This window comes from Ilyonectria robusta, assembly GCF_021365365.1.
Source record: "Ilyonectria robusta strain PMI_751 chromosome Unknown BGZ61scaffold_24, whole genome shotgun sequence".
NCBI lineage: Eukaryota > Fungi > Ascomycota > Sordariomycetes > Hypocreales > Nectriaceae > Ilyonectria > Ilyonectria robusta.
The window spans coordinates 571,092-595,917 of record NW_025764458.1 but is presented as its reverse complement, the minus strand read 5'-3'; the positions used below and the strand labels follow the sequence as shown (position 1 = coordinate 595,917).

Below are 24,826 nucleotides of genomic sequence, written 5' to 3'. Positions count from 1 at the left end.
ACCAACTGTTGAACATCTCTACCTAAGCATGGCTTACACTGGGCAGTTGGGTGTCTGGACCATTTGGTGTCAGAAAGTGAACCTGTCTTACGCGAGACGGCACACTCTCCCTGGGGCAAAGCACGCTAACTTCTAGGTCAATACATTTTAGACACCCTGATTGTGCTCTCGGCATCTCGGGGTTTTTTTTGGGGGGGGGGGGGGGCGGACTGAGGAGAATACTGTAGAATAGAGCTGACTACGGGAGAGTAGAGTCCAGGCAAAATGGACCCCGTCCGCGCCCACTCGTCACGACGTCTGGAAAGCACTGCAACGCCACAGTATCTGAGCGCACGTTAGGGTCGATTGACTGCCGTCCGCGGCGAACACTACGGACCAGGCGCTGGATGCATCGTGATGCTATCCCAGCCATCACATGGAATCCAGGAACGGCCAGGCCCACCGGCGAGACCAAGCACCACCTGCGTGTGTTCACTGACAGCCAACCCCTGTACAGCTAGGCCCAGAACGTCTCAGGTGGTTCTAGTGCAAGACATTCACCAACGCGAGTGAAGACCCTGGACAAACCATCTTGCAAGGGATGTGATCTGCGCTTCAGCCTCACCGGAAGATGGGATGTCACTGGAAATCTTAGAACAACGACAAAGCAAGATATACGCATGCCCCGTCACCATGCTGGGTAATGAGTCATTCTGAAACAGACCTTCCGGTTTATTAAACTTGGATTGAACTAAAGCACTGTAAAAAGAGAGCAGCAAGCCAAAAACGATACGAAGCCAATGTACACCTTCACGCCATGTAAGCCACCTTACCACTACCGTGTCCCCACATAATGATCCCAGCTCTCCTCAGCAGGCTCCCAGTTTGCTCTCCTCTTTGATAACCCAGATCAGAAGAGGAGCTGTAGTTGCTCCTTGGTGATTCGCGATAAAATGAAGATGTCCGGAGCGGGAATCTTATCTTTGGTCGGCGACGAGCCGTCTGCCGGTCCAGCTTCCCGCCTGCCCCCCAACGGGAAAAGGCTCTCGAGTTGTGCCTTCGACAGTGCAGACACTTGAAGAGCGCTTGGAGAGCTGGAAACGTGTGGCACCATAATTGCTTCTGCCGGTGGAGACGAGGCGGCGGCGCTGTCCGGGGTCACTCCCACCGGCCCAGCTTCCAGCTCGTCTTGGATTGGCTGAGACGAAAAGAGGCTTCGTAGGTCGTCCTTTGACAGCGCCGACACAAACAGGACGCCTGAAGTGCCGGGCACCGGGGGCACGCAGATGGCGTCTCTTGGCGCAAGCGAGGCGGTCGCTCTGTCCGGAGGCGTTGCTGCAGACGCAGTAGCTTCCAGCTCGTCCCCTGGCGGCGGAGACAAAATGAGACCGGAAAGGACTCTTGGGACCGGGGTTGAACAGATGGGCACTGATGCGAATGTTGGAGGCCCCTGGTTCGTGGCTGTAATGTCCGCAACCCCAGCTTCTAGCTCGTGATCCGACGGCTCACCATCCCGTTTCTCATCATCGCGATCCAGAGCATGAGAAATTGCTGACATGGAGCTCCCGACTGTCCATGGGGTACAGAATCGAATGGTTGGATTTCCTAAAACACGATAGGGAGGCCATGTCATCGTCGACAGCGATGGGAGCGGTATAGCCTCCCACTCCAAGAGATCGCATGGGTCAAGGTCTGCCGTGTCAAACTGTAAGATGTCGTCAAGCTCCGGCTCCGGGCTCTCGTCTCGCCATGTCCACCCGGGCTGAATACTCTGCTCTTTTATTCCTGGTTCGTCCCAGCTATCATTCCATTCTCCCCTCTCCTTCCACACGCGCCTTTCTTGACCCTCAGGAAAGAACCACATGTCTAGCCTCCATAGTAGGCTAGGGGGAATACGCTTGAATCGAATCTTGTTCTCAGCCTTGTGCATCTCGTAGACGAGCCACGGTCTGGAAACGATGAAAGCCTCAGCTTCCCTCATGGAGGCGCCCTCGGCCACCTTCGCCGGGGAAATGCTGAGATTGAATGGCGCGTCGGATGCTTGGTCCCGATGCTTGACCCAAGGACCAGGCCGGCGCCTTTTTTCTGATTCCCACTCCCATTCCCACTCGGCCGGCGTACTGATCCGGCAAGGATCGGGCCCCTCAAAGCAAGGAAGAAAGGCGACATCCCATGCAGGGTTCCATATGCCGAGTTCCTGCCAGCGCTTCCTGATCCGGTGTCTGATGAAGATAGGCTCCCGCTCTTCCTGAAGGCCGAGAAGAGTAACGTGAGGATTCATTTTAGCCTTTGACGTTTGGAATATTCTACTGATTCGGTGCTTTTCGATGCAGTACTCGTAAGCGTAGCGGTTTCCTGGGCGCCGCAATTCTTCTATCTTCCAATTTAATTCGAGACGTTCTTGGTCGGCCAGAGGGGCATCAATAATTTGGGCGACTTCGAGCTGGAGCGGGTCGTCAGTAGGCCAACAAGACCCAAGGGATGGAACCTCCCATTCCGACCATGCATTATAGTCTAAGTTAGGGAGTGCGAGAAGTGTGCGCAGAAGCATGCGATCAACGTCACTACTGCGATCTGATCTATCAGAAGGGAAGGCATGATGCCGGGTGCTTTCGTCCACCATGGTAGGGTTAGAGAAGAGATATCCTTCGTTCACCGTGGTCGGGCTAGAGTAGAGAGATGTGTCTGGTTCAGAGAATAGCGACATTGCTGTAGTAGTGTATGACGTATCACTGTTGGCAGAGGGTCTAAGTTGATGGTTAAATTTGCAGGGGGATTGAAGACATGGGGGCCACTATTTATAGCCGGATATTTAATACGGATGACATCTCCTTGCTGCCGAGCTAGGTGTGGCTGACATGGACAAAGAGACATGAGGCGTTCCTATTGTCAATCACTATTCAGAGAACACCCGGACAGGCGACAAAGAAGCTAAGAAAGGGTGAGTTTTACCACACCACTAGAAATGGATCATACGAAACTAGGACAGGGGCGGGAGAGCCATGGCGACACCCCAGTTCGAAGTGTCGGTGGCGGGACTAAGAAGTGAGGTTGAGGTTCCCCGGTTCGGAGTACCACCAACTAGGCTGAGAAGCCCAGTTTCAAATACCGGAATGGCTTCAGAGCGAACAGGGACTCCTCTGAGGTGATAAGTGATATCGTCGTGATGGCAATCGAATATTACTTGTTTCCGTCCACAACCCCATTGCTTCCTCCTTAAATACCAACTCTTTCTCTTTTGCCTGTTCTGGATCAAACTCTGATCAACTGAGCATTCTTTTCTCCTCTACTCGTTCCTTCATCGTATGCCTAGCGACAGTCTGCGGGTTTCTCCTTCTCCTACCTCCGTTATGAACAAAGAAAACCGTGTCAATGCTATGACGGAAATTTGGGCACTGAAAAAGCTATCCCATGTGAGTTCCCTTGATCCATTTCCCGTGTCCAATCCCCGTCATCCCAACTCAAGATCTAACTCTACAAACAGACATACATCATCGACTTGCTCGGCTTTGATGACCAGGACCCAACCCATATCTGCATTTACATGCCCCTCCAGCGTGGTACTCTAATGGACTTTGTCGACAAAGAAAAGCCTTCCACATTCACGCTCGAAAGGTCCATGCTCTACCAGATGTTACGTGCGCTAACATGGCTATCGTCGCGGAACATGTGCCATCGAGACGTGAAGCCCCAGAACATCTTGTACGGCAAAGGAGAAGGGGGCAAAGGATTTCTATTCCAGCTAGCGGATTTCGGCCTAGCTGGTGAAGCCAATGTATCTTTTGGCAGAATCGGTACTGTGGGATACATGGCACCGGGAGTTTTGGCCCACGGCCTACACACCCCCAAAATGGACGTTTGGTCACTGTTCATCACTCTAGTGACAGCCAATAACTGGCGGGATCCTGTACGTTTCCCAAAGCTCTCGATGCTAGAGACTGCCAGACTGGGAAAGAAGACTTTCCCAAACTTCGCTGAAATGGGGGACGAAGATCCCAACCGCCGCGCGTCAGCAGTCGGAATGGTGGTCGAGAACTTCAAGCGTCAGGGGCCCTCTGGAAATTAGGCAGATGTTCAACCCTTTATGGTAGGCGCTGAGCCACCATAAATGTCCGCGGATCATAGCTTCTCTAGCTCAGCTTTGAGAGTGATTGCATCGTCCATCTCGGGTTTGGGAAAGAGACATCTGGCAATTTGCTCGGAAATGGTAGACTGCGACAGCTGGCCTGCGCTTTGGTTACCGATTTGGAGGGCCCATATCATTGGCAGGGTGTTGGTAGGATCGAGGTGTGGATAACTTGAGTAGAATTTTCATTTCCGTCTTTTCACTATTTGTCTTTCATTATTTGTCTTTTTATTATTTGTCTTTTCATTTTCCTCATTTCATATCTGTTCATGTAGAGTCATAGAATTTCCTTGCCATCATAGATACATAGAGAAATATACGCTGGATACGAATATGTGTCACAGAATGGCGTGTCCGTGGCGACAAATCCTTATTAAGCTAATCAATGGACGCAAGTTCTTTAACTTCGAAGGCCCCATATCTGGTAGACACGAAGATTGCTCTTGTTATTGTGGCTGATGTAGGAAATTGTCTGTCCGGTGACAGATAGAATGCTGATGGAACAATTCTCAGGTGCTCAGCGATAGACCCCACTTCAAGAGGAGAGTGAACGACAGCATGAAGTTGTGATGGAATGTGACCTTTTAGTGTTAGTATCAAGACTCCCCTCGTGTCCTCACCTCCACTAACTCAATATCACTCGTATCGCTTTTTCTTCCATCGTCCCACGGGTCGCCATCAAGCCCATTAGTGTTGGATGAAAGACGAGATGGGTAACATTGACTTATAGAAGCCATGTTGCAGGGCTTAGTAATATCGTCGGACTCTGCCCCTAATGGCCTCACAATGTTTGAGCTGGCATGTGTATTTGAATCAACACCCGAGTTCGTGCCTTGCCGTTTCCGGAAATAGCCTCCTAGCGATGGCAAACATGCTACTACGAGAGCAATGTTATTGTCAAGGCTGCACCAAAGAGCTAGAGAGATGACAGTGTGGGTAAGCTTTCTGCCAGGGGCTGCAGGGAAGAAGAGTCGAGGGGAAAGTTTAAGGCGTACTAAATAAACTGAACGTAGGAGCCTCACCTCCTTGCGAGACTTGGATCGAGGTAAATCGGAGAATGCAGAAAACGATGTTGATAGTGCCGAGGAGGAAAGTGCAATATAGGCCAACTTTGAGCGTTGTCTTCATTTGTAGCCCAGGCACGATTAACCACGGGATAGCGAAGACTGTTGACTCGGTGAGCGACACTCGTCTGTAAATATTCATCCTCAGGATTAAACTTACTGAAAACATCCCCGCCGAAGTGTAGAGCCCAAGTCACCTGAAAGCACAACGCGATTGATCTATACGAGCATTTGGTTTCGGGATCGAGAGACCTAGACGGAAAAATATAAGAGACTGTATGAGGCAAGAGCTCTCCGATGACCCCATGAACGAACACAAAGCCGAAAGCACTTACCAATACGACCTGATCGGAAGACAAAGAAAAAGAATGAGATTCGCACTAATTAAGTATGACACAGCCGTGTAGGCAGCTGTCACCCAAATAAATATTCTCTGCTTGACCATAAAGTGAGGAAATAAATGCAAGTAAAGAGATAGAAGTGTTGCCTTGCAAAGGTAAGTGGACGTGAAAAAAGCAAGACTGGCCGCCCAGCATAGCTAGCAAATCGCCCGCGTCAGCCGTTGTTGTAGAATCGTAGCTCATCATAAGTCTATATTGGAGGATGGGATAGGGACACTCACTTTCAGTATTAGCTGGGTGTTTTCGGGCCCGCCATCGTACCCATCTAGTCGTATTGATACACCCTTGTCAAACACGCCGAGCTGTGCAAACTTGATGTCGAAGGCAGATGTTCCGAAGGCGGCGAACCATGCCGCGCACATCACAAAGTCGCATATTAGAAGCTTTTGTCTTTGGATCTTAATTCGCAAGTTAAGGCGGAGAGCGATGACTACAGCGGCGAGAGCGATTAAGACCCATAGTGAGGTCTGTAAGAGACGTGCATTGCGTGATTAGCGATGGAATCAAAGAGCATCGTCTGGGACCATACAAGAACGGCGACTGGGCCAGGGTTGAGGCGACTCATGGCCAAATTGGCCGTCCGATGAGCTGTCAATCCTGGCAATGACCCCGAGGCCGCGAGCTATACGACATGAGGTGTATGCAACTGTGGACGCAAGGTGTAGTTACTCGTATTGCCGGCGGCGCAGGTCATGGAGGGTCCGAGAAGTTGAAGAAGCGAAGCGGCACTTGGCCGGTCACACTGGTTTTGATCTGCCTTCACCGCGGTAAGGGGCTTGGTTACATTCCTGTTAGCCAAAATCCTGACGCTGCGTGGCTTTGCTTGGGCCGCCACAGAGTGGTGCGCTGAACTAGACGAGGTTAGTAACATACAAGAGGCTGCTGTTAGTTTACCTACAGTAGACCAAATCCGTGCAAACTATTCGGCGTGCCGGATGATTAACTTCACTACTGAAGTTTAAAACTTCCCATGGCGGTCATAAGTAAGCAAACATGGCACTACATAAAGCTGATACGTTCGATCCGATGAGACCTAATAATGGCCTAGGTTGGCATGGAAATAGCGCCGTTTTTACCCCGGATTCACGGCAAGCTCAAACCTGGCAAGGGTAAATCTATCACTCCACCCATCATCGACCCGCTAATATGCCCTCTGAGGCTTTATTGCCTCTCCATAGCTCTTCACTAATTACTGTTACGAAGTTGTGGTACGCAAACAAACACTTAAAGGAAAGGCTTTCCATAGACCCAAGTCATTGCAACTCACTTATGGAGAGGGTCCTTATTGTCGACGACGCGAAAAGCTGTACATGGCCGAAATCCCAAAAATTGAAACGCAGCGAGTTCTACTTCATTCAGCTTGTCCCTGAATGTTAGCGCTTAGTCCTTGATTCCAGAGTCTTTAGCCCTTGTATTTAGCTTAAAAGCGGTCCTACTAACCCAAAAAGTCGCTTGTTAATGTAGAGCGCGTATCAATTAGAGCCCCAGAGAGTTATCATTGCATAGACAAGGTTCGTTGTGCATGGATCCAAAATACTGCAGTAAGTCATCCATTCTGTTTGCTAGTTTGCCAAGCTCATTCAGTTTGAACAACTGAGTGTATTGCCGAACAACAAATAATGCACCTGTTTTTGGAAGACGTTGCACATGATTAATAGACTACCTAACTAAATCGGGCTTGCCGCAGATTTACTGCAACTTCGTGGAAACATTGAACATTAGAATACTTCAAAGCTACTTCCGTTGGAGGATTTCGATACCACGGAGGACGTCGTACCAACGCTGCCGAATTCCTGGGCGATTGGCTGGCGGTATATTTGCTTCCGCCGAAAACAACATCAATACCCAGAAGATCACGGGACACATATTCTTTTGCGAGCACAAGAAATCGAGCTTCCAAGGTTATTGTCACCAACGGATGGAACTTTGCAGCTGTGGGGGAAACAAGAGCAGTCCTGGCACGGCCAATAAGACGACGATGACGATGACGATGATGATATTGCTAAAGATGTGTTAGTAGGTTGACAGATTGAGTGACCAACTCCGTATGGGAGTGAACAAGAATGAAGATGCACAGCGCCCCTGGATGTTTCAACCAACAACTAACACTAAACCGTGATGATCCCAGTAACTCTACAGTAAACATTTTAGCCCAGCATGAAATTAGGTATTCGTTGATCACAGAGGGGCTCGCCGCTAGCGGCTTTTTGGCTGTTGCTGGATCGTAACATGCTCAGGGCACATGGCAGGGCTTTGTGCTTGCGACAGGTAGTAATTACTTGTTCCCATATTCTAAAAAAATCTCCAATCACAAGATGCGTAGCAGATGTATCAAATTCGAAAAAAGACTGATACCAACGTAGAAGCCTAGACAAACACGGCAACCTTGTCCTTACCGGACCCAACAGCCTTGATACGGTAACCAATCTCCAACGGGCTACCCTCGCTGACAATAAAGTGGTCGGTATCCGCGATCTGGCCGACATTCACTCCAAGGATCCGGTAGATGTTGGTGCTCACGAGATCGAGCGCCGCCTTCTCGCTCAGCCGCCCGTCGCCGTTCTTGAACGCCGTGCCCGCCGCGAATCCGAGGTCACGAACCTCCCAGTCTTCCTTGAGTCCAATCGCCGTCACGACACCAGCGTCGATCAGCAGGTCGATGGTGGTGCCGTTGGTCAGCGGTGCGCCGGACAACGCACGGAGCGAATCCCAGCTATCGCCCATTGACTGCAAAGGTGAAAGGATAACGCCAACAGAGGCTTCAGCCAGCTCCGAGGCTACCAGGTGCGCCTCGGCGCCTCCAAGGATGGCCATCTTTATCCTAGCGACTGTGTTTGTAGTGGTCAACATCACATCTTCAATCTGTGACTTGATCTTCAGCGCAGTGGCGATTCCGTCAGCCCCATTAATGGTAAGCGCGAGCACTCGTTCTCCGTTGAGAACCTTCTTCAAGTATGCCTGCTCAGAGAAAGGATCCATGACGGGCTCCGTGGATGTTGCAGCGTTGAGCAGCTTCGTCCTGAGGGCTCCAAATGCCACGGAGTAACTGCTCACGGCCCTGACGTTCACGTCAAGGGTATAGTGCACAGCCAGATCCGAAGCAAACACAGCGCCCTCCTCTAGGCTTGTCAAGGCGGATGTCACAAAGCCTACACTGGTGCCATAGTGCGTAGCCCCTCCGGAAAAGGTGGGCGCAGAAATCGCCCTGGTCACACCATACCTGGATGCAACGTGGAGCTTCTTTGTGTCAAGCATCAGTCCATCAATGGCCCGGGAGAAGACGCCGAGACTGGCGCCATTGTCAGTCGTGGATTCCGCATCAATCGCGTTCAATCCAAGGGTACCAGCAACGCCGGTAAGAGCAGGGAAGAGATAGCCATGCTCCAGAGCGACGATCTTCGCACCGGAGACAGTGCCGGCCTTGAACTCTGCGTCACATGTACCAATACAAGCGACCTTTCCATTAGAGACGACAACGTTGAATAATTCCCCGTTAGATTCGTAGTTGCTGTTATCGGAGAGTAGGACCTTGGCAACTCCGCTAAAGAGCACGTCGGCCATCATGGTGGGTTCTTCAACCACCACCTCGCCAAGGGACTTGTCAGGTGTCATCGGGGCTCCCAATGGCTTCGAAAGCTCGATTGGGTCCTCAAATTGAGCCTTGCCATCGATCCAAACCTGCACAGGAGTCGCACCTACGCTCAGGGGATCGCTGTCCCACACAGCAATATCGGCATCGAATCCCGGTTTCACCTTGCCCAGTCTCTTACCCATGCCAAGCAGGTCTGCTGGCGCGGAGGTCACGCCGGAGAGCGCTGCATGGTAGGGCAGGCCATAGTGGTACGCCTTGGCAGCCTCGAACAGAACGTGCTGGGCGTTCAGAACGGGGTTGTCGCTGACATAGACGGCAGTGAGATTGTTTTCGTAGAGAATCTTGCCAGCGTACTCAGAGCCGATGTAGGACTCGGTCTTGTAGTACATGTTATCGGCGAAGAGAGCAGACGCAGGTGGGCGGCCGCCCCACGTTCTCTTAAGAATCTAGTCCAGGCGTTAGCCAAAAACTTCCCATTGTCCTCTGATGGTCCAATGACTTACCTCTGGTACAAGATATGTCTGATGAGCATGATGGAATGCTCGAACGGGGAATTTGAACTCATTAGTGTGGTCAACCATGGCCTCAAGATCCGGGACTGTGTAGCAATGCGTGTTGATGTGGACTTTCCCACGTAAAGCAGCAGCCAAAGTCTCCCAAGCAATCACCTGGGGCAGGTATTCATCCATGGCTTCAATACCGATAGCCTCTGCTCTATCACACCAATCATCCTGCTTCTGTACCAGCTCCTGGGCCTGCTCAAATGCGTGGCGGAACGCGTAGCTTTCGCCCATACGGCTGAATGGGCCCCTGCCAACCCGGCCGTAGACGCGCTTCGCATTCTCACCACAAGCCATCTTCATGTAACGCCAATTGCGATCAGGGTCTGCGAGCATGTCCTCGGCACTGATCTCCTTGCGCCCATCAGGTTTGCCAACCGTATGTTTGATGATGTAAGCCTCGCCGCCAATGTTATTTCCAGAACCGGGCAAAACAAGCGAGGTCGTTACACCGCCAGACTTGATGACTTGAATTTGTGTGTCGAAGGGGTAGATGGCGTCAATTGAACGGGCCCATGGCGTGATATCGTCGGACATCTCGTTGCCGTCGGAATTACCGTCAAGTGTTGGCAATGGATAGACGCCGGCATGGCTGTGCATATCAATGATTCCGCTTGTCAACTGTCGGCCTCCGGCATCATAGATGATTGTCTCGTCGCTCAGCGAGTCGGACGGAATGTTGGTCTCGACTCTCTTGATCAGCCCATGCTCCAGGAAGACGTCTCCGGAGATCCACTCCCAGCCTTTGCCAGCTCTCGCATCTTCCTCACTTGTGCCCTCGACAGGTTCGCCGACCCAAATAGTAGCGTTCTTGATCAAAGTCGGCTTTCCGCCGTCAATGTAGCGAGCATTCTTGTCGCGGCCGAGGCCCGATGGGTCTTGGGGCTTGGTTCGGAGCTTCTTGCACGTCGCGAGGTCATCGTTGAGCTTCTTCAGCGACAGCTTGAGCTCGGCACTCGGCTGCATCTGCTTCCATTGCGCAAACGCTAGAAAGGCGAGGCAGGCCAGGGCGAACAGTCGCACGCCGCGGGATCGGCGCATGGCCCGGCGGCCGCGGAGTCGGCAGCCATGGGCAGCGGCAGAGGCAGGCGGAGGCAGCGACACAGCGCTGTAGGGCGGAAGATCGGCCTTTTCATCCATTGTTGCGGTGCCGCGAAGAGGTGCAACAATGGTCGGACGGGTTGTTGGAGGGGAGTTGGAGAGATAAAAGACGACGGGCGGATGGGGGAAGCTCCGAGAGCTAGAGATAAGAGCTCCGAGCCATTGTCCCGTAAGAGAAGGTCCCATGACGACTGACCGGATGGCAATCACGCCCCGCTATGGCGTCGGGTCGTTCCAGCAGGGGTCCAGTGGAGTTTTAGGTGGGTACAGGGCGGACACACGGCGGCACAGGGAGCAGGGAGCCTATCACAGCCCCTAATGTTCCGGAGGTCGCTGCATGGACGCGGGAACTGTGGAGGTGTGACAACGGGATGGACGATGGCTGGAGCTTGAGGCAGCGGAGATGATATCGGATGTAGTTGCCGTGATCGGGTGGGTGGGAATAGACCAAAAGCTGGATGGATCTTTTGTGTTGGATGTTTTGTATGAATTGGTTCGACTGATGAAACAGGCAGATCCTCATTTGGGCTCACGCCGTTCCCAGACAAAACTGCTGTTATCATGATGATTACGTCCACTCCATGAGACACCATTCAAGTCAAACTCAGACTGTCCGCTGATTTCTGCATCGCAAACCACGAGCCGCCGGAAATAATCTCCAATCCCCAGAGACCACTACGTCAGCGCCGTTGCTCAACTCCCGTCCCATGCATGTTGGATAGGTGGTCAGCAGAAGGCGGGGGAAAGCTAACCCCGCCTCAGCTGAGCCATGTTTAACTGGGCGACAGTGGAATTCGAGCTCCAACATCATCTGGAAGCCGCCTCTCTCTTTGCTCACAGCTTCAACATCTTCTCACTCCTTCATTATTCGAGTCAACACACTCACCACCACCGCCACAATGTCGCCTCCAGATGCCAAGCGCCTCAAGACCAACGACGAACCCGCCTACGAGCTCATCTACTGGCCCGGCCTCCCAGGTCGCGGCGAATTCGTTCGGCTTCTCTTCGAAGAAGCCGGTGTCCCATACACCGATCATTCTAAGACGCCGCAAGCGGTTCCTACCGTCCTTAGATACATCTCCGCTGAGAATGTCGGCGATGCTACAAACCCTCCCATCTTGGCCCCGCCTATTATCAAGCATGGCGAACTCGTCCTTAATCAGCTGCCAAATATCCTTCTTTACCTTGCCCCGAAGTTGGGTCTCGCACCACAAGATGGCGACGGCGTCTTCTTTCTGAACCAGATCGTGCTCACCCTCATTGATTGCTTCGTAAACGAGCTACACGAGACTCACCACCCCGTTGCCACGTCCTTGTATTACGAGGATCAAAAGCCCGAGGCCAAAAAGCGCTCCAAATACTTTATTGCGGACCGTATCCCCAAGTTCCTTGGCTATGCCCAGCGAGTCTTGGACTCCAAGGCGAGTGGCGAAGGACCTTGGCTCTACGGCGGCAAGGTGACCTATGCCGACTTAATCTTGTTCCAGGTGATTAACCGCATCCCCAATCACGTAGCCAATGAGTTTACTAACAGCCCATGCACAGTGTCTTGATGGAACCAAGTATGCCTTTCCTAAGTCCATGGAAAAGCTGCAAAAGTCGGGTAAATACGATGGCGTGTTCAACTTGTACGAGGTCGTCAAGGAGCTTCCCAAAATTAGCGAGTACTTAGCCAGCGACCGGCGTAGTCCTTATGGAGATGGGATTTGGCGCTACTATCCCGAACTGGAGGAGGAGTAAACAGCTCTCTGAGAAATTCAAGAACACAAAGGCGTAGCAAGGCCCAGAATGCTCAATTATATTTCAGCCATTGTGCATTTCTGACGGAATTGGCTTAGTCCAATATTGATCTCTCCTGTCTAATATTTGTCCAACTTTGATGATGTTCTATCCTAATCCCGATGATCATGTTCCCCGCTAACAATGCAAAACCAGGGTATAAAAAGCCGTATAAACCATAAACCGAAATTGCATCTATGTGTCATTCTTGCTCACTCCTTCAGGCCTGATATCCATGGTACGATGTATCAATGTTTTGACGCATCGGCTGCGGCTGCGGCTCCGGCGCAGCGTCAGTCAGTGTGCCATCATCCCGATCGACCGCGGGCCTCGTAGCACCGGCCCTCGTCAATATATCACCATACCAATACCGTCCGCCGAGCTCTTGGACACGCTTTTTGCGCTCCTCGTTGCTCAAGCTTGCCATCCCGCTGAACTGGTTCAGCATGCCGCTCTCGGAAACGTAGTACATGGCACCGGCGATGGACCGCGGATCGACGGGCATGTGCGGGTAGCGAATAAAGAAGCTGCCGCCGAGGGTCAAGACCATCAGGCCCAAAATCACCACTGACATGCGCAGACAGATGTCGTGGGTGATCTCGGTTTGCGTCAGGGTGTAGGGGATGTTGGCGAGCAGGATCGGCATGAACTCAGACAGGATGGTCATGAATGCAACAACGGCTGGGAATGGCTGCCCGTGCTTGAGTGCAGACCAGATGCCGGAAAACGGGTTCGTCGGTCGGGTGAGGAGGATGGAATTCGACGCGCTCTGGGGGCTGTGTGCCATGACTTGGTACGGAACGATCATTGCCACGCCTAGAGATATGTTAGTGAAAGGCTACGGTGAGAAGAAAGACGAGACTTACTGATAAACAATGCTGTCCAGCCGAACGAGATGATGACACCCAAGACAGCAAACATAAACCGGATGCCGAAGGTCTGACTAGTCATGAAGCCTTGGAAACTGTCTTGCGTTTTGAACGTGATGCCGTAGTAGAGCGTCAGTACCATCAGTCCCGCAAGGAACAGCATAAAGCACAATCGCCATATGATTCCCAGGGCGATGAACGGGTTTCCTCTCCGCTTCTTCCTCGTGACATCGAGAGAGTCTACGGAGCTGACCTCGGATATTGTGCCCATGTTGTCTTGCCCTTGCAGGGTCTCGCCTGCGTCGTCGTAGAGAACAAGGCCATACTCGGTCTGCCCACGGCTGTTCTCGAAATAACCAAATCCGTAGCGCTTCTCGGCCATCTCTTTAGCAATCTTCCTCTCAGTCGACCTCTGCGGTCGAATCTCGCGGTTGGTCGCAAGCGAAGCAATACCGGCCACGCTCCAGGGATTCGCGTGCAGTCCCGTCTCCCAGTTTCTGAGGAAGAAAAGGAGGAGGCAGAGCAGGACGATGGTGAAAGCGATCAGAGCGATCAGAGCCCGAGTGGGGGTTGGAGAGACTCCCAGCGCGGCAGCACAGCCGACAGGGTTGAAGTTTGTACATTTTCCATGCATCTTGACGCCAATCGCTTCAGTCGCGAGGGGAGTCATCAGGGCGGTGCACCAAACAATGAGCATGCTGAGGAAGGTAACTGGCTGGCCCTGGGCGAGAGTTGTAAACGGCTTCACGAAGCCTATCCATCCGCTGTAATGGAGGGTCATGGAGTTGGGTCCAAGGGCACCATTAGGAAGGTTCAGGGCGTAGAAGGGCTGGTACAGCTGAGCGTTGAAGTCGATAATCCGGGCTGGGATAGACAACATCACGGCCAAGAACGGGGGGAGGAATTTGCCGAGGAAGTATCCGCCCTCGGTGATTTTGTAAACCTTTGTCTTGTATCCGATGACCGGCCCTGTTTCCTCGGGATCGGCTGACGTGACGGTGGGAGTATATGTCACCATCATGGTCGAAGTTTTAGAGTAGCTCTTGGTCGTCCCCTTATTGACAGAGGCGATGGTGGTTGACCCGTCTCCAGTCGACGTGATAGTTGTCAGAACCGCAGACTTGGTGGAGACAAACGTGGTCGGTTCAACTGATTTGACAATTGTGGCAAACCAGCCACTGTAGCTCGAGACGACTTGAGTCGTCGTGGGAAGACCGTCGGTGCCCCAGACGGTGATATCCATAGTTGTGGCATAGGCGCTAATCTCGGTCACGATTGTCTCGGGCGGTTGCGAGATCACCATGACGGTCTCGCCACCGGGGATCTCAGAGACCATGGTAACAGGACCGACCTTTTCAACCTTGGCGACTGTTTTATCGGGCTCCACGCTGACAACGTCGATGACCTTGGCTGAGGGCTTCGTAGTAGGCTTTGGTGGCGGCCGCGGGTCCTCAGACGCGTTGTCACCGGACTTGTTGTCCTTGGAATTGCCGTTCTTGGAATTGCCGTCATTGGAATTGTTGTCGTTGGAGTTACCGTCCTTGGAATTGTCGTCATTGGAATTGCCGTCGTTGGAATTGTTGTCGTTGGAGTTACCGTCCCCGGAATTGTCGTCATTGGAATTGCCGTCGTTGGAATTGTTGTCATTGGAATTGTTGTCGTCGTTTGAATTATTGTTATCCTTGGAATCGCCGTCCTTGGAATTGTCGTCATTCGAATCATTGTTGTCCTTGGAACTGCCATCCTTGGAATTGTCGTCATTGGAATTGTTGTCGTTGGAATTATTGTCTTTATTGCTATCTGACTTGTTCTTGTCATTCGAATCGTTGTTGTTTTTATTGTCATTCGACTTGTTATCGTCTGATTTATTGTCGTCCTTGTTGCTCTTGTCGGAAGGATCATCTGGCTTGCTCTTGTCCGACTCCTTGCTCCCCGGCGGTAGGGTATATTCCTCTGTGATGGTGACCTCGCCAATCGTGATGAAGGTGCTCGCAGCCTGAGTTGTCGTTCCAACGCTTTGCACGTTTGTGGTGCCGACGGCTTCGGTTCTGGTGGTTCCCCCGCTGAGGAACTCGGTAGATGCCGAGTGTTCAATCTCGGAAGCGGATGAGGCGACAACCGTCGTCTCCTGCGTGATCCCGGATGTTTGCACTCCGCCAGGCATGGTCATGGCCTGTGTAGAGGTGAAGGAGAACGTGTATGGCACACTGCTCACCGGGGTCCCGTGGGAGCCCTGGATCATGCTGTAGCTGGTGCTCGCGCCGACGATGACGGACTGGGAAAAACCGCCGGTTTGGGTAATAGCGGTAAACGAGACCATAGTAGAAGTGTATGTTACCACGACCCATTTGGTAGAGGTCGATCCGGAGTGCACGAGCGTTGATCCCTCCACAGTAACGGTCGAGAAGATCGTGGACGGGACCACAGTGGTGAACTTGACTGTCGAGGCTGGGACGGTGACGACACTGGAGACTTTGCTCACGTAGGTCGTTACTCCGCGGTAGTCATCGGTGTTGCTAGCCCGCTCCTGGATTTCTCCATCTCGAGCCTCAAGCCGTGACTTGTCGAGGTCGGAGTCCCATCGTTTGTGTTGGATCTTGGCGTCGTTGTCGGAGTCGGGCATGGATTGTCTGGCGTACACCACCAGGCCCATGATCGCCATCAAGCAGGTGATCAGGCCGAGGATGAAATACCATCTCAGCGGCGTTGGCCGGTAGTCTGGTCGCTTCCGCGGTACCGGCTGCTTGGTGATGCCGTCGTCCCATTGTCGCTCCTCGTCCGTCGATTGCGGGTGGTACTGGGCCTCCCCCCAGCGAGGATCTCGCGTTGGGTGCGAAATATACTGACGTTGTGTATTTTCAGGAGATGGCGGATCGTACTGGGTGTCGACCCATCGTCGATCTTCAGTTGATGGGGGATCATATGGGGTGTTGGCGTCCCAGGGATGATCTCCAGTTGCTTGTGTGAGGCCATGGTCCCGGTGTCGATCTTGAGGCGACGGTGGATCATATGGAGTGTTGGCGTCCCAGGGATGATCTTCAGTTGTTTGTACGTGACTATCCTCCCGGTGTCGCTCTTGAGTCGCCGGCGGCTGGTACTGAGCATCGTACTCGTACGTCGCAGCGTCGATGCCCTGCTGGTTGGAGTACATGGCGGGCGACGGGGAGGGACGATTCCCGTACTCTTCCAGGCAGAAAGGGATTACTGGGTGACTGCAGGTTCAACAGCATCGAAATCTCTGAGACGCGGTGGGAAGACAAGGACCTATACATATTTCAACAGTGGCGCCTAGCTGCAGGCAGCACCACCTTGATCACACCAGCAAGCCATAAGCCATCAGCCATAGGCCAGCAAGCTATCAAGCCATTAAGCCCCCAAATACAAGCCTATCCACCGCCATTCACAGGCCATGGATCCGGAGGCAGAGCCGGCTGTGTGGTTTGAGAAGAGCAGCCTGCCTGGGGCCCAACCGCCACAGCTAGTGCGTGGAGACGTCCCGTTGAGTCCTGGCCGCCTGCTGGTCCGCGCCATGAATCCAGACTCGCTCCGGGGGGGGGGCTGGCCAGAGCTAGTTAAGTCAAAGGCGCGTTCGTGACTATGATTTGCTGCGCCGACACCGCAGTGCTGGGAGAGGCCTGGCTCGGGAGACGGTGGCGCCCAGCTGAGCTCGTTGTCGTGCAGCTGTCCATTCCAGCCCCCCTTCTTTCGGCGGCGACCAGAGCGTGTCCCAGGCACTATGGGTGTCACAGGCGGTGCGTATGAGGGCCAGTGAAGCTCTGGAAGCCCGAGAGGGTGTTCAATCGCGCGTATCGATGCCTCAGGGCGACGCTGGCCGGGGCCATGTTGAGACAACAGAGGCACGGGGCCACGAGAGCTGCTCCAGGAGTCAGCATTTCCGCCACGGCCACGGCCAATACAACGCCACGCCAAAGCCTCACAGGGCCCAAGGGCCAGGATCCATTGTGGGATCGGACAGGGGCCAGGGTGGATGGGGCATGGGTGTTGGTGGACTGCCGGTGGGTGCTCTGGATTCTTAGAGGTAGGGCTGAAGGCGCAGCAGATCCAGAGCTACCCCGTAGTCTGGGCAGCAACAGCGCAGAAAGGAGAAGCCGAAAACAGCTGCAGGGACGGATACGCTGCCGCTGACGAGGATTACATGGCGACACATTGCTATTTCCAGGGCGTTTGCAGCTGCAGAATCTGCGAGCCCTGAGCTATCTGAGCTGTAAGCTGTGTGCATCCAGGCTTGGTTCGCTTGTCCAGTGGCGTTTTTGTTAGTTGCAAATAGAGTGATTACGGCTTAACTCTGGAGGGCTTTAGCACTCGACGGCGTGTTTTCCTGCCTCCTCATTTGGTCTGTTTTCCTTATTTTGCCCTCCCTACTCTCTCCGGAATGCGAGAATGCAAGCCACAGGTTTGCCATTTGCCCGCTGCTCGCTGCCCTGAATCCCTGCCGTCGGGTTCACCATCCGCCCCCAAATCTCGATTCCGCCCGCCCTACGCAAAATCTGCCCACGCCGGTCCCCTGGTCGGCCTAGGCTCAGGTATGGTCACCATGGCATGTCACTGGCTGGAGACCTCCGCTTGTGGTGGGTTTCCTGTTTTCGTGTGCCAGTCGTTTTGTTGCTATTTGCAGCTAGCCCCGGCATTGTGTTGCATCTGCATGAGCACTGCCCGCCCTCTCTCAGCTGCCCCCTTCACCAAACCGGTGCCTGTCCAGTCATCGTGATAGGAGCCAAGACTTCTTCATCTCCGATCACTCAAGACCGCTGTTGTTCAAACCTACCCCTTCCCCTGTGTGCGCAGGGACTGTTAAACGCCGCTGACTGGAGGGATACGAATATTATGTGAGCATCCAGACGCGGTTGTTTTTGCGCTTATTTCCGTCCCACCTACCAACGGGATCCCAAATCCGAGTTCCATCTCACTGCAGAAATTAATGCACCTGCATCCTTCACGGTGCGACGCGCGACGACTGGCGGAAAGCTATTTGTGAAACAATATCCGTTCCCTTTCAAGTGTGACGCCTTTGCCGATGCAACACCAATCCATGGCTGCCTTCCCACCATCGTCTGTGCCCCTTTCTCAACTGTTGACCAATCTTCGCTCAGCAGCTGTTCCGATGAGTCGCAATGACTGGCCGATACGTACTACTTCCGACATAATGACGTGGGTGGTTCGTAGGACTTTCTAGACATGGCGTCCAGGAAATATGCATAAGAGTCATCCCAACGGTCGTAACCGCCCCCGACAAAAGAAGATCGATACGAGCGTTTGCAGGGAAATATGGATCCATGTAGCTTTCGCCATGCTGGCCGGATAAGACTGTATCTGCAACTGTCAGAAAAATTATACGAACGATTACTCTAATCCTACAACTGCTCCACAACGTCAGCGAGTTTGCTGATGGTGCAGGATACGAGCACACGGTATCCGCCACGATACAGAAACCTAACACGACATAGACCACGGAATTCCACTCTTCGCACCCAGAATCAATAAGCGACCTATGACCACAGAGCGACTTGCAAGACGTGCGTGCCTCGAGTGTGCCATGTTGTGGCTGGGGCCTCACGACAGCAGCGGACCAATTACCACAGATTTGACAAGGGATATCAGGTGTCGCATTGTCATACGGACGCCTCAAACCTTATCCTCATCTGCCTAGTTCTATCTGCTCACATTGGATGGAGATGTATTTTTGTTCTCTATTTTAACAGCCAGCACCCCTGTAGCGTAGGTAGGCAGAGAAGGTAAAATTGAATGTATTAAATACCCATGGTCGCAACGATCACACGTATCAAAGTCATCCCTTGCTGTTTGCGTTCGAGTTGAATGGACATATTGCGAAATAGGTGTGCCTGATGTAGTTGGGTTTATTGTACGCTCGGTTTGTCATTGGTAGGGAATTGCTTGTTAGCGAGCATATGGGGATAGGATCCTAATAGCTGTACTGATGTTTAGCTAGAAGAGTCTTTACTGTAATGGCGACAAATAATTGTGTCAAAGTTTATTGCAAAGACGGTGGCAGTAAATCATTCCTCAATTCCTCAAAAGTTTAGGGTGGCATCGGGGCAGAATATTTACACAACAAGGACCATAGCCTGACGGTCGCCATCAGTGCCAATTAGTCTCTTAGTGGCATCAGTTTCCCCCCTTCTTCTTCTTGTTCTTCTTCTTCTTTGACTTGGCCTTTTCAGCCGAGTCTTCATTGCCCTTACCAACTAACTCCCCATCGTCGATTTCTCCTTGGTCGATTTCTTGCTTGTCCTCATCAGCTCCATTTGAGACTTCGGTGGCCCTATTCCCACTCTTGAGTTCCAGTTCTTCAAGAAAGACGTTCTTGATAGCATCTTCGAGCCCCAACTCTTCTAATTTTCCTCTAACCCGCGCTTTGTCTTCAGCCAAGGAGAGATCTAAAAACCGATCCCAGGTCTCAGCATCAACGTCGTGAAATCTCTTCCACTCGAGCCATCTCTCTGGCATATTGTCGCCCCAGGCCAGCCAGCGGTTGAAGTCTCGCAACGAAAGGTTGTCCTTGCGGTTGTGTACTAGGCGGTTTGGCCAACGTCGGGTGACAATATTTTTCGGCTTTAGACTTAGGCCGAGGAATCCTGTGGCAGATAGACCACGCTCAGTCTGCTCGTATGGAGAGATCACATTGAGCAGATGGAAATAGTGAGGGCAGCCGAGGTAACTAATAGTAAAAGTGAGAACCACGAAAACGAAACAGAATTCAAATGACTTACTGCTCAGAAAATCGGTCCCAGTTGCGCCATAAAACTAGGCCAAGCCTCCGGCGAACTGCCGCTGGACTATCTTCCGGATCTCCGACCTTCAGCGGCGGTGCCAGCTCATCTAGTTTAGTGCCAGAGCTTTGAAACGTGAACTTCTTCTCTGTATCAAGGTCCTTCTTGACCGAGTCCATCTGATGAATTACGCTTTGTCGAGTGAGCGTCAACAAAGCTGCGTTCGGGTTTTCATCCTCATGTCGAAGCAGGGCACTTAACGATACTAGCGTAAGAAAGGGCTGCCTATCCCAGTAGTGAGCCGCCTAGGACGTATTAGCTGAAGTCTCCCCAAACCAGTTCAGTAGATAACAAACTTCGATTCGGTCGAATTGCATCTTTGAGTGCCCGACTGTATGTTGAGCAGGAAGTTCATGGATGAAATTTGACAGGATGCGAATCTCTGGCTGGAGAGTCTTTATGCGTTGCTGAAACTCAATGCATAAATCTCTGACGTAGTAGAACATCTTGCCGTAGACATCATTCTGGGCTGGACCGCAGGGGTGATCGAGAAGTTCCATCGGCCACTCTGTAAGGGGTTCCTGAGTCGCTCCAACAGGATAGGATGTGTGGTCCGGGAAGAAGAGCCTAGGGCTGTTAGTAATTCCTCAATGGGCCGAGAATGGAAATCGTACGGATTGAGAATGTTGAACTCCTCTCTGGGATGTCCATAAGGCAGCAGGAGCCCGTCGGACCGCCAACGCATCATCCCAGTGGCTCTGACAGGAGTCATCCGCCTGAGAACGCGATACAAAGGCTCCGAATAATTCTTGCAATCCCATCCTCTGATGATGGAAGCATTGTCGACGTTTGTGTGTTTGGATATTTTCACAAACCGGATGATTTGCGACCACTGGGTTCGATTGATGTCAATCACCACCGACGCCCCTCTCCGTGGCATTGTGACAGGAAACGAATTCACCTCCGAAATCCGATTTTCGGCGCAGAGCTTGTCCAAATCTTCCATTGCAGTCAAAAGAGGCTCGGCTGCAACAAGCTCTATGTGATTAAATAGAGTGGAGGAAAGCTTTGCTGAATACCAGAGGTGAACCACCGCTTCGGCATTTGTGATTGGGTCGAACGAGTTGTCGGTGAGAAGGAGCGCTGTCAAGACCAAGCGAGCGAGGTGGCTGGGAGAAGTCTCATTGATGGTAGCGCTAATCTTGGGGTTGGCCGTGTCTGGAAGTTTGCAGATGCTGTAGATGAGGTGGCGGAGGCTCGACTCTGTTTGCGTCAGCAAGATCATGTAGGTCAGCGATGGCTCGAGAGCATTTACCTCCCACGAGGAGAATATCAAGAGCGCCGTCAAACTCTTTACCCTCGTTCTTCTCGAGGTTTAGCACATCAGTTGCGGCATGCTTGGCCCAGAACCAAGGATCTTTCCAGGAATCATCATCCTTTTTAAGATCAGGGTTGTTGTCGTCCGGGGGAGAGAAGCCCACGACACACTCGACGTGGTGTTTTGACCAGTGACTCTCTCTGCACTCCTGGCTACAGTACTGGAAGGTGTCAGGATGAACAAAGCAGGCTTTCCAAGAAACAAGGTGTGCATACCGCAACAAGAAGGCATTCGGGACAGGGGATCAGCGGTACTGCTGTACAGTAACCGCCGTCGTCGTCTTGAGCTGGACATCTGGGCTCGGTGATAGGGGGTACATCATCCGAACCGTAGTCGGACATTGCAGCTTCAGGTAATAAGCCAAATATGCGGCGACGAGTTGGTGATGATGAGAGTGGATGGAATTTGGCGAGAAGAGTTGATGGGACGAAATCGGCTTTGTATTGACCAAGAAAGTCGGGTGGGTTGGGGAGCGCTTGTTGCACTTGGCAACAGCTGGCAAGCAACGGCAGGCAACCTGAGGCCAGTGCGAGGAGGCAGAAAAGGCAAACAAGCAATCAGTCGCCATCTGCAGGCGGCCCAGTTTTGGGGAGGAACTTGGCCAAGGAAAGTGGCTCGTGAAATGAAGCTGCAGCCTTCCCGTCAACTTTGGCTGGAGCTTTGAGATGCCCTGAGTCTTGTTTGACGCCATGTTACCCCCTTAACGTTAGACGTCCGTGTCCGTGGTCACTGGCTACGAAGTCACTCATGATATTTGAAAACGGGCTTTTTGTTGATTCAAGTGCGCACAACAGTGCTGGAATTTTTCAATTCCTCTCAAAAGGGTTTCTCTATGGTGAGCATAACAGCTCACTATACCCGTCGCTCCAACGCAGTCCGCCCATGATAGCAATCATCAATACCAGCGACACAACAACACTGACGGTCCCATACACCCATGCACTACGCCGTCGCAAACCGCTGAGCTCTGAGACCCATGTCGAAATAGTAGTCAGGCACCCGCAGAAACCGTCTTCCACACCCTCCAAGATCTGGCATCCAACCACGCCCCCAATCGGCACATGCGCAATGTCCCATGCCATGCCTAGGAGCACAGTCCCCAGCACATTGGCCACAAACGTGCCCATCGGGAATGTTGCAATCCTTCCGTTGAGGTGTAGGGAAAGGTAGAAGCGGGCCAAGCAACCGAGAGGCGCAAACACCAGCGCAAAGGTCGCCTGACCGCGCCAAGAATTGTCGGGTGGGAAGATGCAGAGTAGGACAGCGCCCAGCCAACAACCCCAACCTATGAACACAGCGAGGGGATCAAGGGCCTTCCGCGACAAGGAGAACGGGATCGAGGGTATTACCCGTTCCAACGCAAGGGCCAGCTGCGCTCCAAGGAAGAGCCCCGACAACGACAGTGAGATCGTTGCAATCAGTACGGCAAGCATCGCCATGAATGAATACCCCCCATTGCGCCCCGCTGGTGAGCCTGCCACGCCGGGAGTCTCCAACTCATTCGACAGCGCAAGAAACACATCCTTGATGAAGCTTGAAAACGTCGTGAAACTCCCACAGAAACCCGTCGCCAGTCCAATGTACAGTGGAATGGTCTTCTTGGTTGCCAAATGCGCCTTCTTAGCAGCTGTCAAGTCTATAATAGAAGATGCTGAGCTTGAACCAGCCTCTTCGTCGCGTGCCTTTTGCCTGGCGCGCTCGATGGCTTGGTGGTAAATCGGAGTGCCCCATTCGTGGCGGAAGAGCATGCGGTCCTCGGCAAGGAATCCCATAACAAGGCTACCCGTAAAGTTGGCCCATATCGTATTGAAGATAACGGGAGTGCCGGGATACTTGGTCAGCGCCGTCAATCCTAGACGCGCAAGGGTGCCGAGAATGGCGAAGAGAACCAGGTACGAGTGTGTATAAACTTGAGTGGCCAATCTCGACACCTCAAGCCCATTTACACCCTGCTTTCCAGATCCTTCTGGTGCCGGTTCCTCTCTTGTTATTCCATCACGAAAAACAGGTTCTTCATGGCGAGCCGCACTGTCTTGCCGCGGATTCTTCTTTGTCGGCCTGTCGGCTTCGTCGCGTAGCGTCGGTTGGATTGGCGGTTCAGCAGAAACCTCGCGGAGTTCGCGATACGAGTCTGGAGCGTCGTACACTCCAGATTGATCTGGTCCTCTCGGCTCGTCGGTCGCGTCTTCCATCGAGGGCGTGCGGAAGTTTCGTCGGTGACGTCGTTCGATTGTGGGTACTTCTTTGGACTCCCAGTCAGTTGTTCGCTAACCGAAGCCCCTTTGAGCGCCGACACGACTATTTCGTCGCAATTGGAACATAGTCGAGAGATGAAGAAGAGGGAATCCCTCGATTTAAATTCCACAGAATTAGGTTATGGATTGAGAGGGTGAAATGACGAGGCCGGTTATGACGGCATTGAGCCACAAGAAAAGAGCCCGAGAATCTGCCGGGGTGGCGGGCAGCCCCTCGTCTGCGCCGGCGAGCTTCTGGGCGACTTTCTGCTTTCTGGAGGAGGCTTCTGGAGATGCTTTGGAGTGCAAGGATCTACCACTTGTATGTAGCTACTTTAGCAGGATGTCCGGGCGATAACAACGGCAGGGGCAGTCTGCAGGAGGGTGACCGGGTGGGTCATGACCCCGGGATTCTAGATACAGAGTGCCAAAGGTTCGAGAACTGGATGGTGGCATTCCCTGAAGGCGTCAAGCACGGAGGGTCCTCGTCTCTCGTGGCGATGACCAAGTGGTTTTCTCGTCCCTCACTAAATTATAGCGCCAGCTAAGGTAAAACCCCTTGCATTTAGGTACCGAGTACTCCCCTACACTCCTCAACAATTCAAGCCATCATCCAACGGGGAGCTCCGAAGCTCTTATCTTATCGAGACCGCCCCTCGCCGAGCCGTCTGCCACTTTGCCCCACCTTCCCACTGCTCCCGACCGAGCCAGGTGCCTTGTGATCTCCTTGACGCATGCTTCGGGGCTTGGTGCTGTAAGTCGGTCGCACCTGCCCTGGCAGTGCATTCAGCCATCCTCTTAGGTTCGCCAGGTACTAGATACATAAACCATCTCCCACCGACTGTCCCTCCCGCTCTTTTTCCTTTCCTTCTTCTCTTTTTCTCTCCTCTTCTCTCTTCTCCTTGGCCCCGTCCCAGCATCTCCCCTCGGTGATTGCTTCACCGTCTGTCCCTCCCATAGCCGTCTCTCACAATAGACATCCGTACCAGATCCC

General features: G+C 52.7%; 9 protein-coding genes across 9 annotated transcripts; 3 read left to right on the top strand and 6 right to left on the bottom strand.

The window, feature by feature from the left end:
- Positions 1-603: 603 nt before the first annotated feature.
- Positions 604-2,808, bottom strand: BGZ61DRAFT_460348 (uncharacterized protein). Its single transcript, XM_046247017.1, has 2 exons — positions 2,249-2,808; positions 604-2,176 (listed from the first exon to the last, which is right to left on the bottom strand). Exons 1-2 carry the CDS (start codon positions 2,684-2,686, stop codon positions 890-892), a joined length of 1,725 nt encoding a protein of 574 aa, XP_046098727.1. The 5' UTR covers positions 2,687-2,808; the 3' UTR covers positions 604-889.
- A 521-nt stretch (positions 2,809-3,329) lies between these two features.
- On the top strand, positions 3,330-4,045 carry BGZ61DRAFT_537579 (kinase-like domain-containing protein; the record flags this gene model as incomplete). The annotated part of the gene is made up of 2 exons (XM_046254555.1): positions 3,330-3,392; positions 3,464-4,045. 2 exons carry the CDS (start codon positions 3,330-3,332, stop codon positions 4,043-4,045), a joined length of 645 nt encoding a protein of 214 aa, XP_046098726.1.
- Positions 4,046-4,397: 352 nt separating this feature from the next.
- BGZ61DRAFT_460346 (uncharacterized protein) lies at positions 4,398-6,027 on the bottom strand. Its single transcript, XM_046247016.1, has 5 exons — positions 5,792-6,027; positions 5,505-5,707; positions 5,330-5,421; positions 5,128-5,271; positions 4,398-4,982 (listed from the first exon to the last, which is right to left on the bottom strand). Exons 1-5 carry the CDS (start codon positions 5,930-5,932, stop codon positions 4,702-4,704), a joined length of 861 nt encoding a protein of 286 aa, XP_046098725.1. The 5' UTR covers positions 5,933-6,027; the 3' UTR covers positions 4,398-4,701.
- Positions 6,028-7,937: 1,910 nt separating this feature from the next.
- On the bottom strand, positions 7,938-10,862 carry BGZ61DRAFT_363938 (uncharacterized protein; the record flags this gene model as incomplete). The annotated part of the gene is made up of 2 exons (XM_046241474.1): positions 7,938-9,608; positions 9,666-10,862. 2 exons carry the CDS (start codon positions 10,860-10,862, stop codon positions 7,938-7,940), a joined length of 2,868 nt encoding a protein of 955 aa, XP_046098724.1.
- Positions 10,863-11,343: 481 nt separating this feature from the next.
- BGZ61DRAFT_460343 (putative glutathione S-transferase family protein) lies at positions 11,344-12,632 on the top strand. Its single transcript, XM_046247015.1, has 2 exons — positions 11,344-12,310; positions 12,369-12,632. The coding sequence occupies exons 1-2, from the start codon at positions 11,723-11,725 to the stop codon at positions 12,561-12,563; spliced, it is 783 nt and encodes a 260-aa protein (XP_046098723.1). The 5' UTR covers positions 11,344-11,722; the 3' UTR covers positions 12,564-12,632.
- On the bottom strand, positions 12,633-15,235 carry BGZ61DRAFT_429366 (uncharacterized protein). The gene is made up of 3 exons (XM_046243773.1): positions 15,072-15,235; positions 13,469-15,011; positions 12,633-13,418 (listed from the first exon to the last, which is right to left on the bottom strand). Exons 2-3 carry the CDS (start codon positions 14,805-14,807, stop codon positions 12,823-12,825), a joined length of 1,935 nt encoding a protein of 644 aa, XP_046098722.1. The 5' UTR covers positions 14,808-15,011; positions 15,072-15,235; the 3' UTR covers positions 12,633-12,822.
- Positions 15,236-19,534: 4,299 nt separating this feature from the next.
- Positions 19,535-21,939, bottom strand: BGZ61DRAFT_592301 (uncharacterized protein; the record flags this gene model as incomplete). The annotated part of the gene is made up of 7 exons (XM_046256722.1): positions 19,535-20,168; positions 20,221-20,525; positions 20,577-20,847; positions 20,895-21,112; positions 21,182-21,483; positions 21,536-21,758; positions 21,814-21,939. 7 exons carry the CDS (start codon positions 21,937-21,939, stop codon positions 19,616-19,618), a joined length of 1,998 nt encoding a protein of 665 aa, XP_046098721.1. The 3' UTR covers positions 19,535-19,615.
- Positions 21,940-22,428: 489 nt separating this feature from the next.
- BGZ61DRAFT_497993 (CrcB-like protein-domain-containing protein) lies at positions 22,429-23,790 on the bottom strand (the record flags this gene model as incomplete). Its single annotated transcript, XM_046251223.1, has 1 exon — positions 22,429-23,790. The coding sequence occupies one exon, from the start codon at positions 23,788-23,790 to the stop codon at positions 22,429-22,431; it is 1,362 nt and encodes a 453-aa protein (XP_046098720.1).
- Positions 23,791-23,957: 167 nt separating this feature from the next.
- Positions 23,958-24,415, top strand: BGZ61DRAFT_113354 (uncharacterized protein). The gene has a single exon (XM_046236966.1). It carries the CDS (start codon positions 24,126-24,128, stop codon positions 24,378-24,380), a length of 255 nt encoding a protein of 84 aa, XP_046098719.1. The 5' UTR covers positions 23,958-24,125; the 3' UTR covers positions 24,381-24,415.
- The last annotated feature ends 411 nt before the right edge of the window (positions 24,416-24,826 follow it).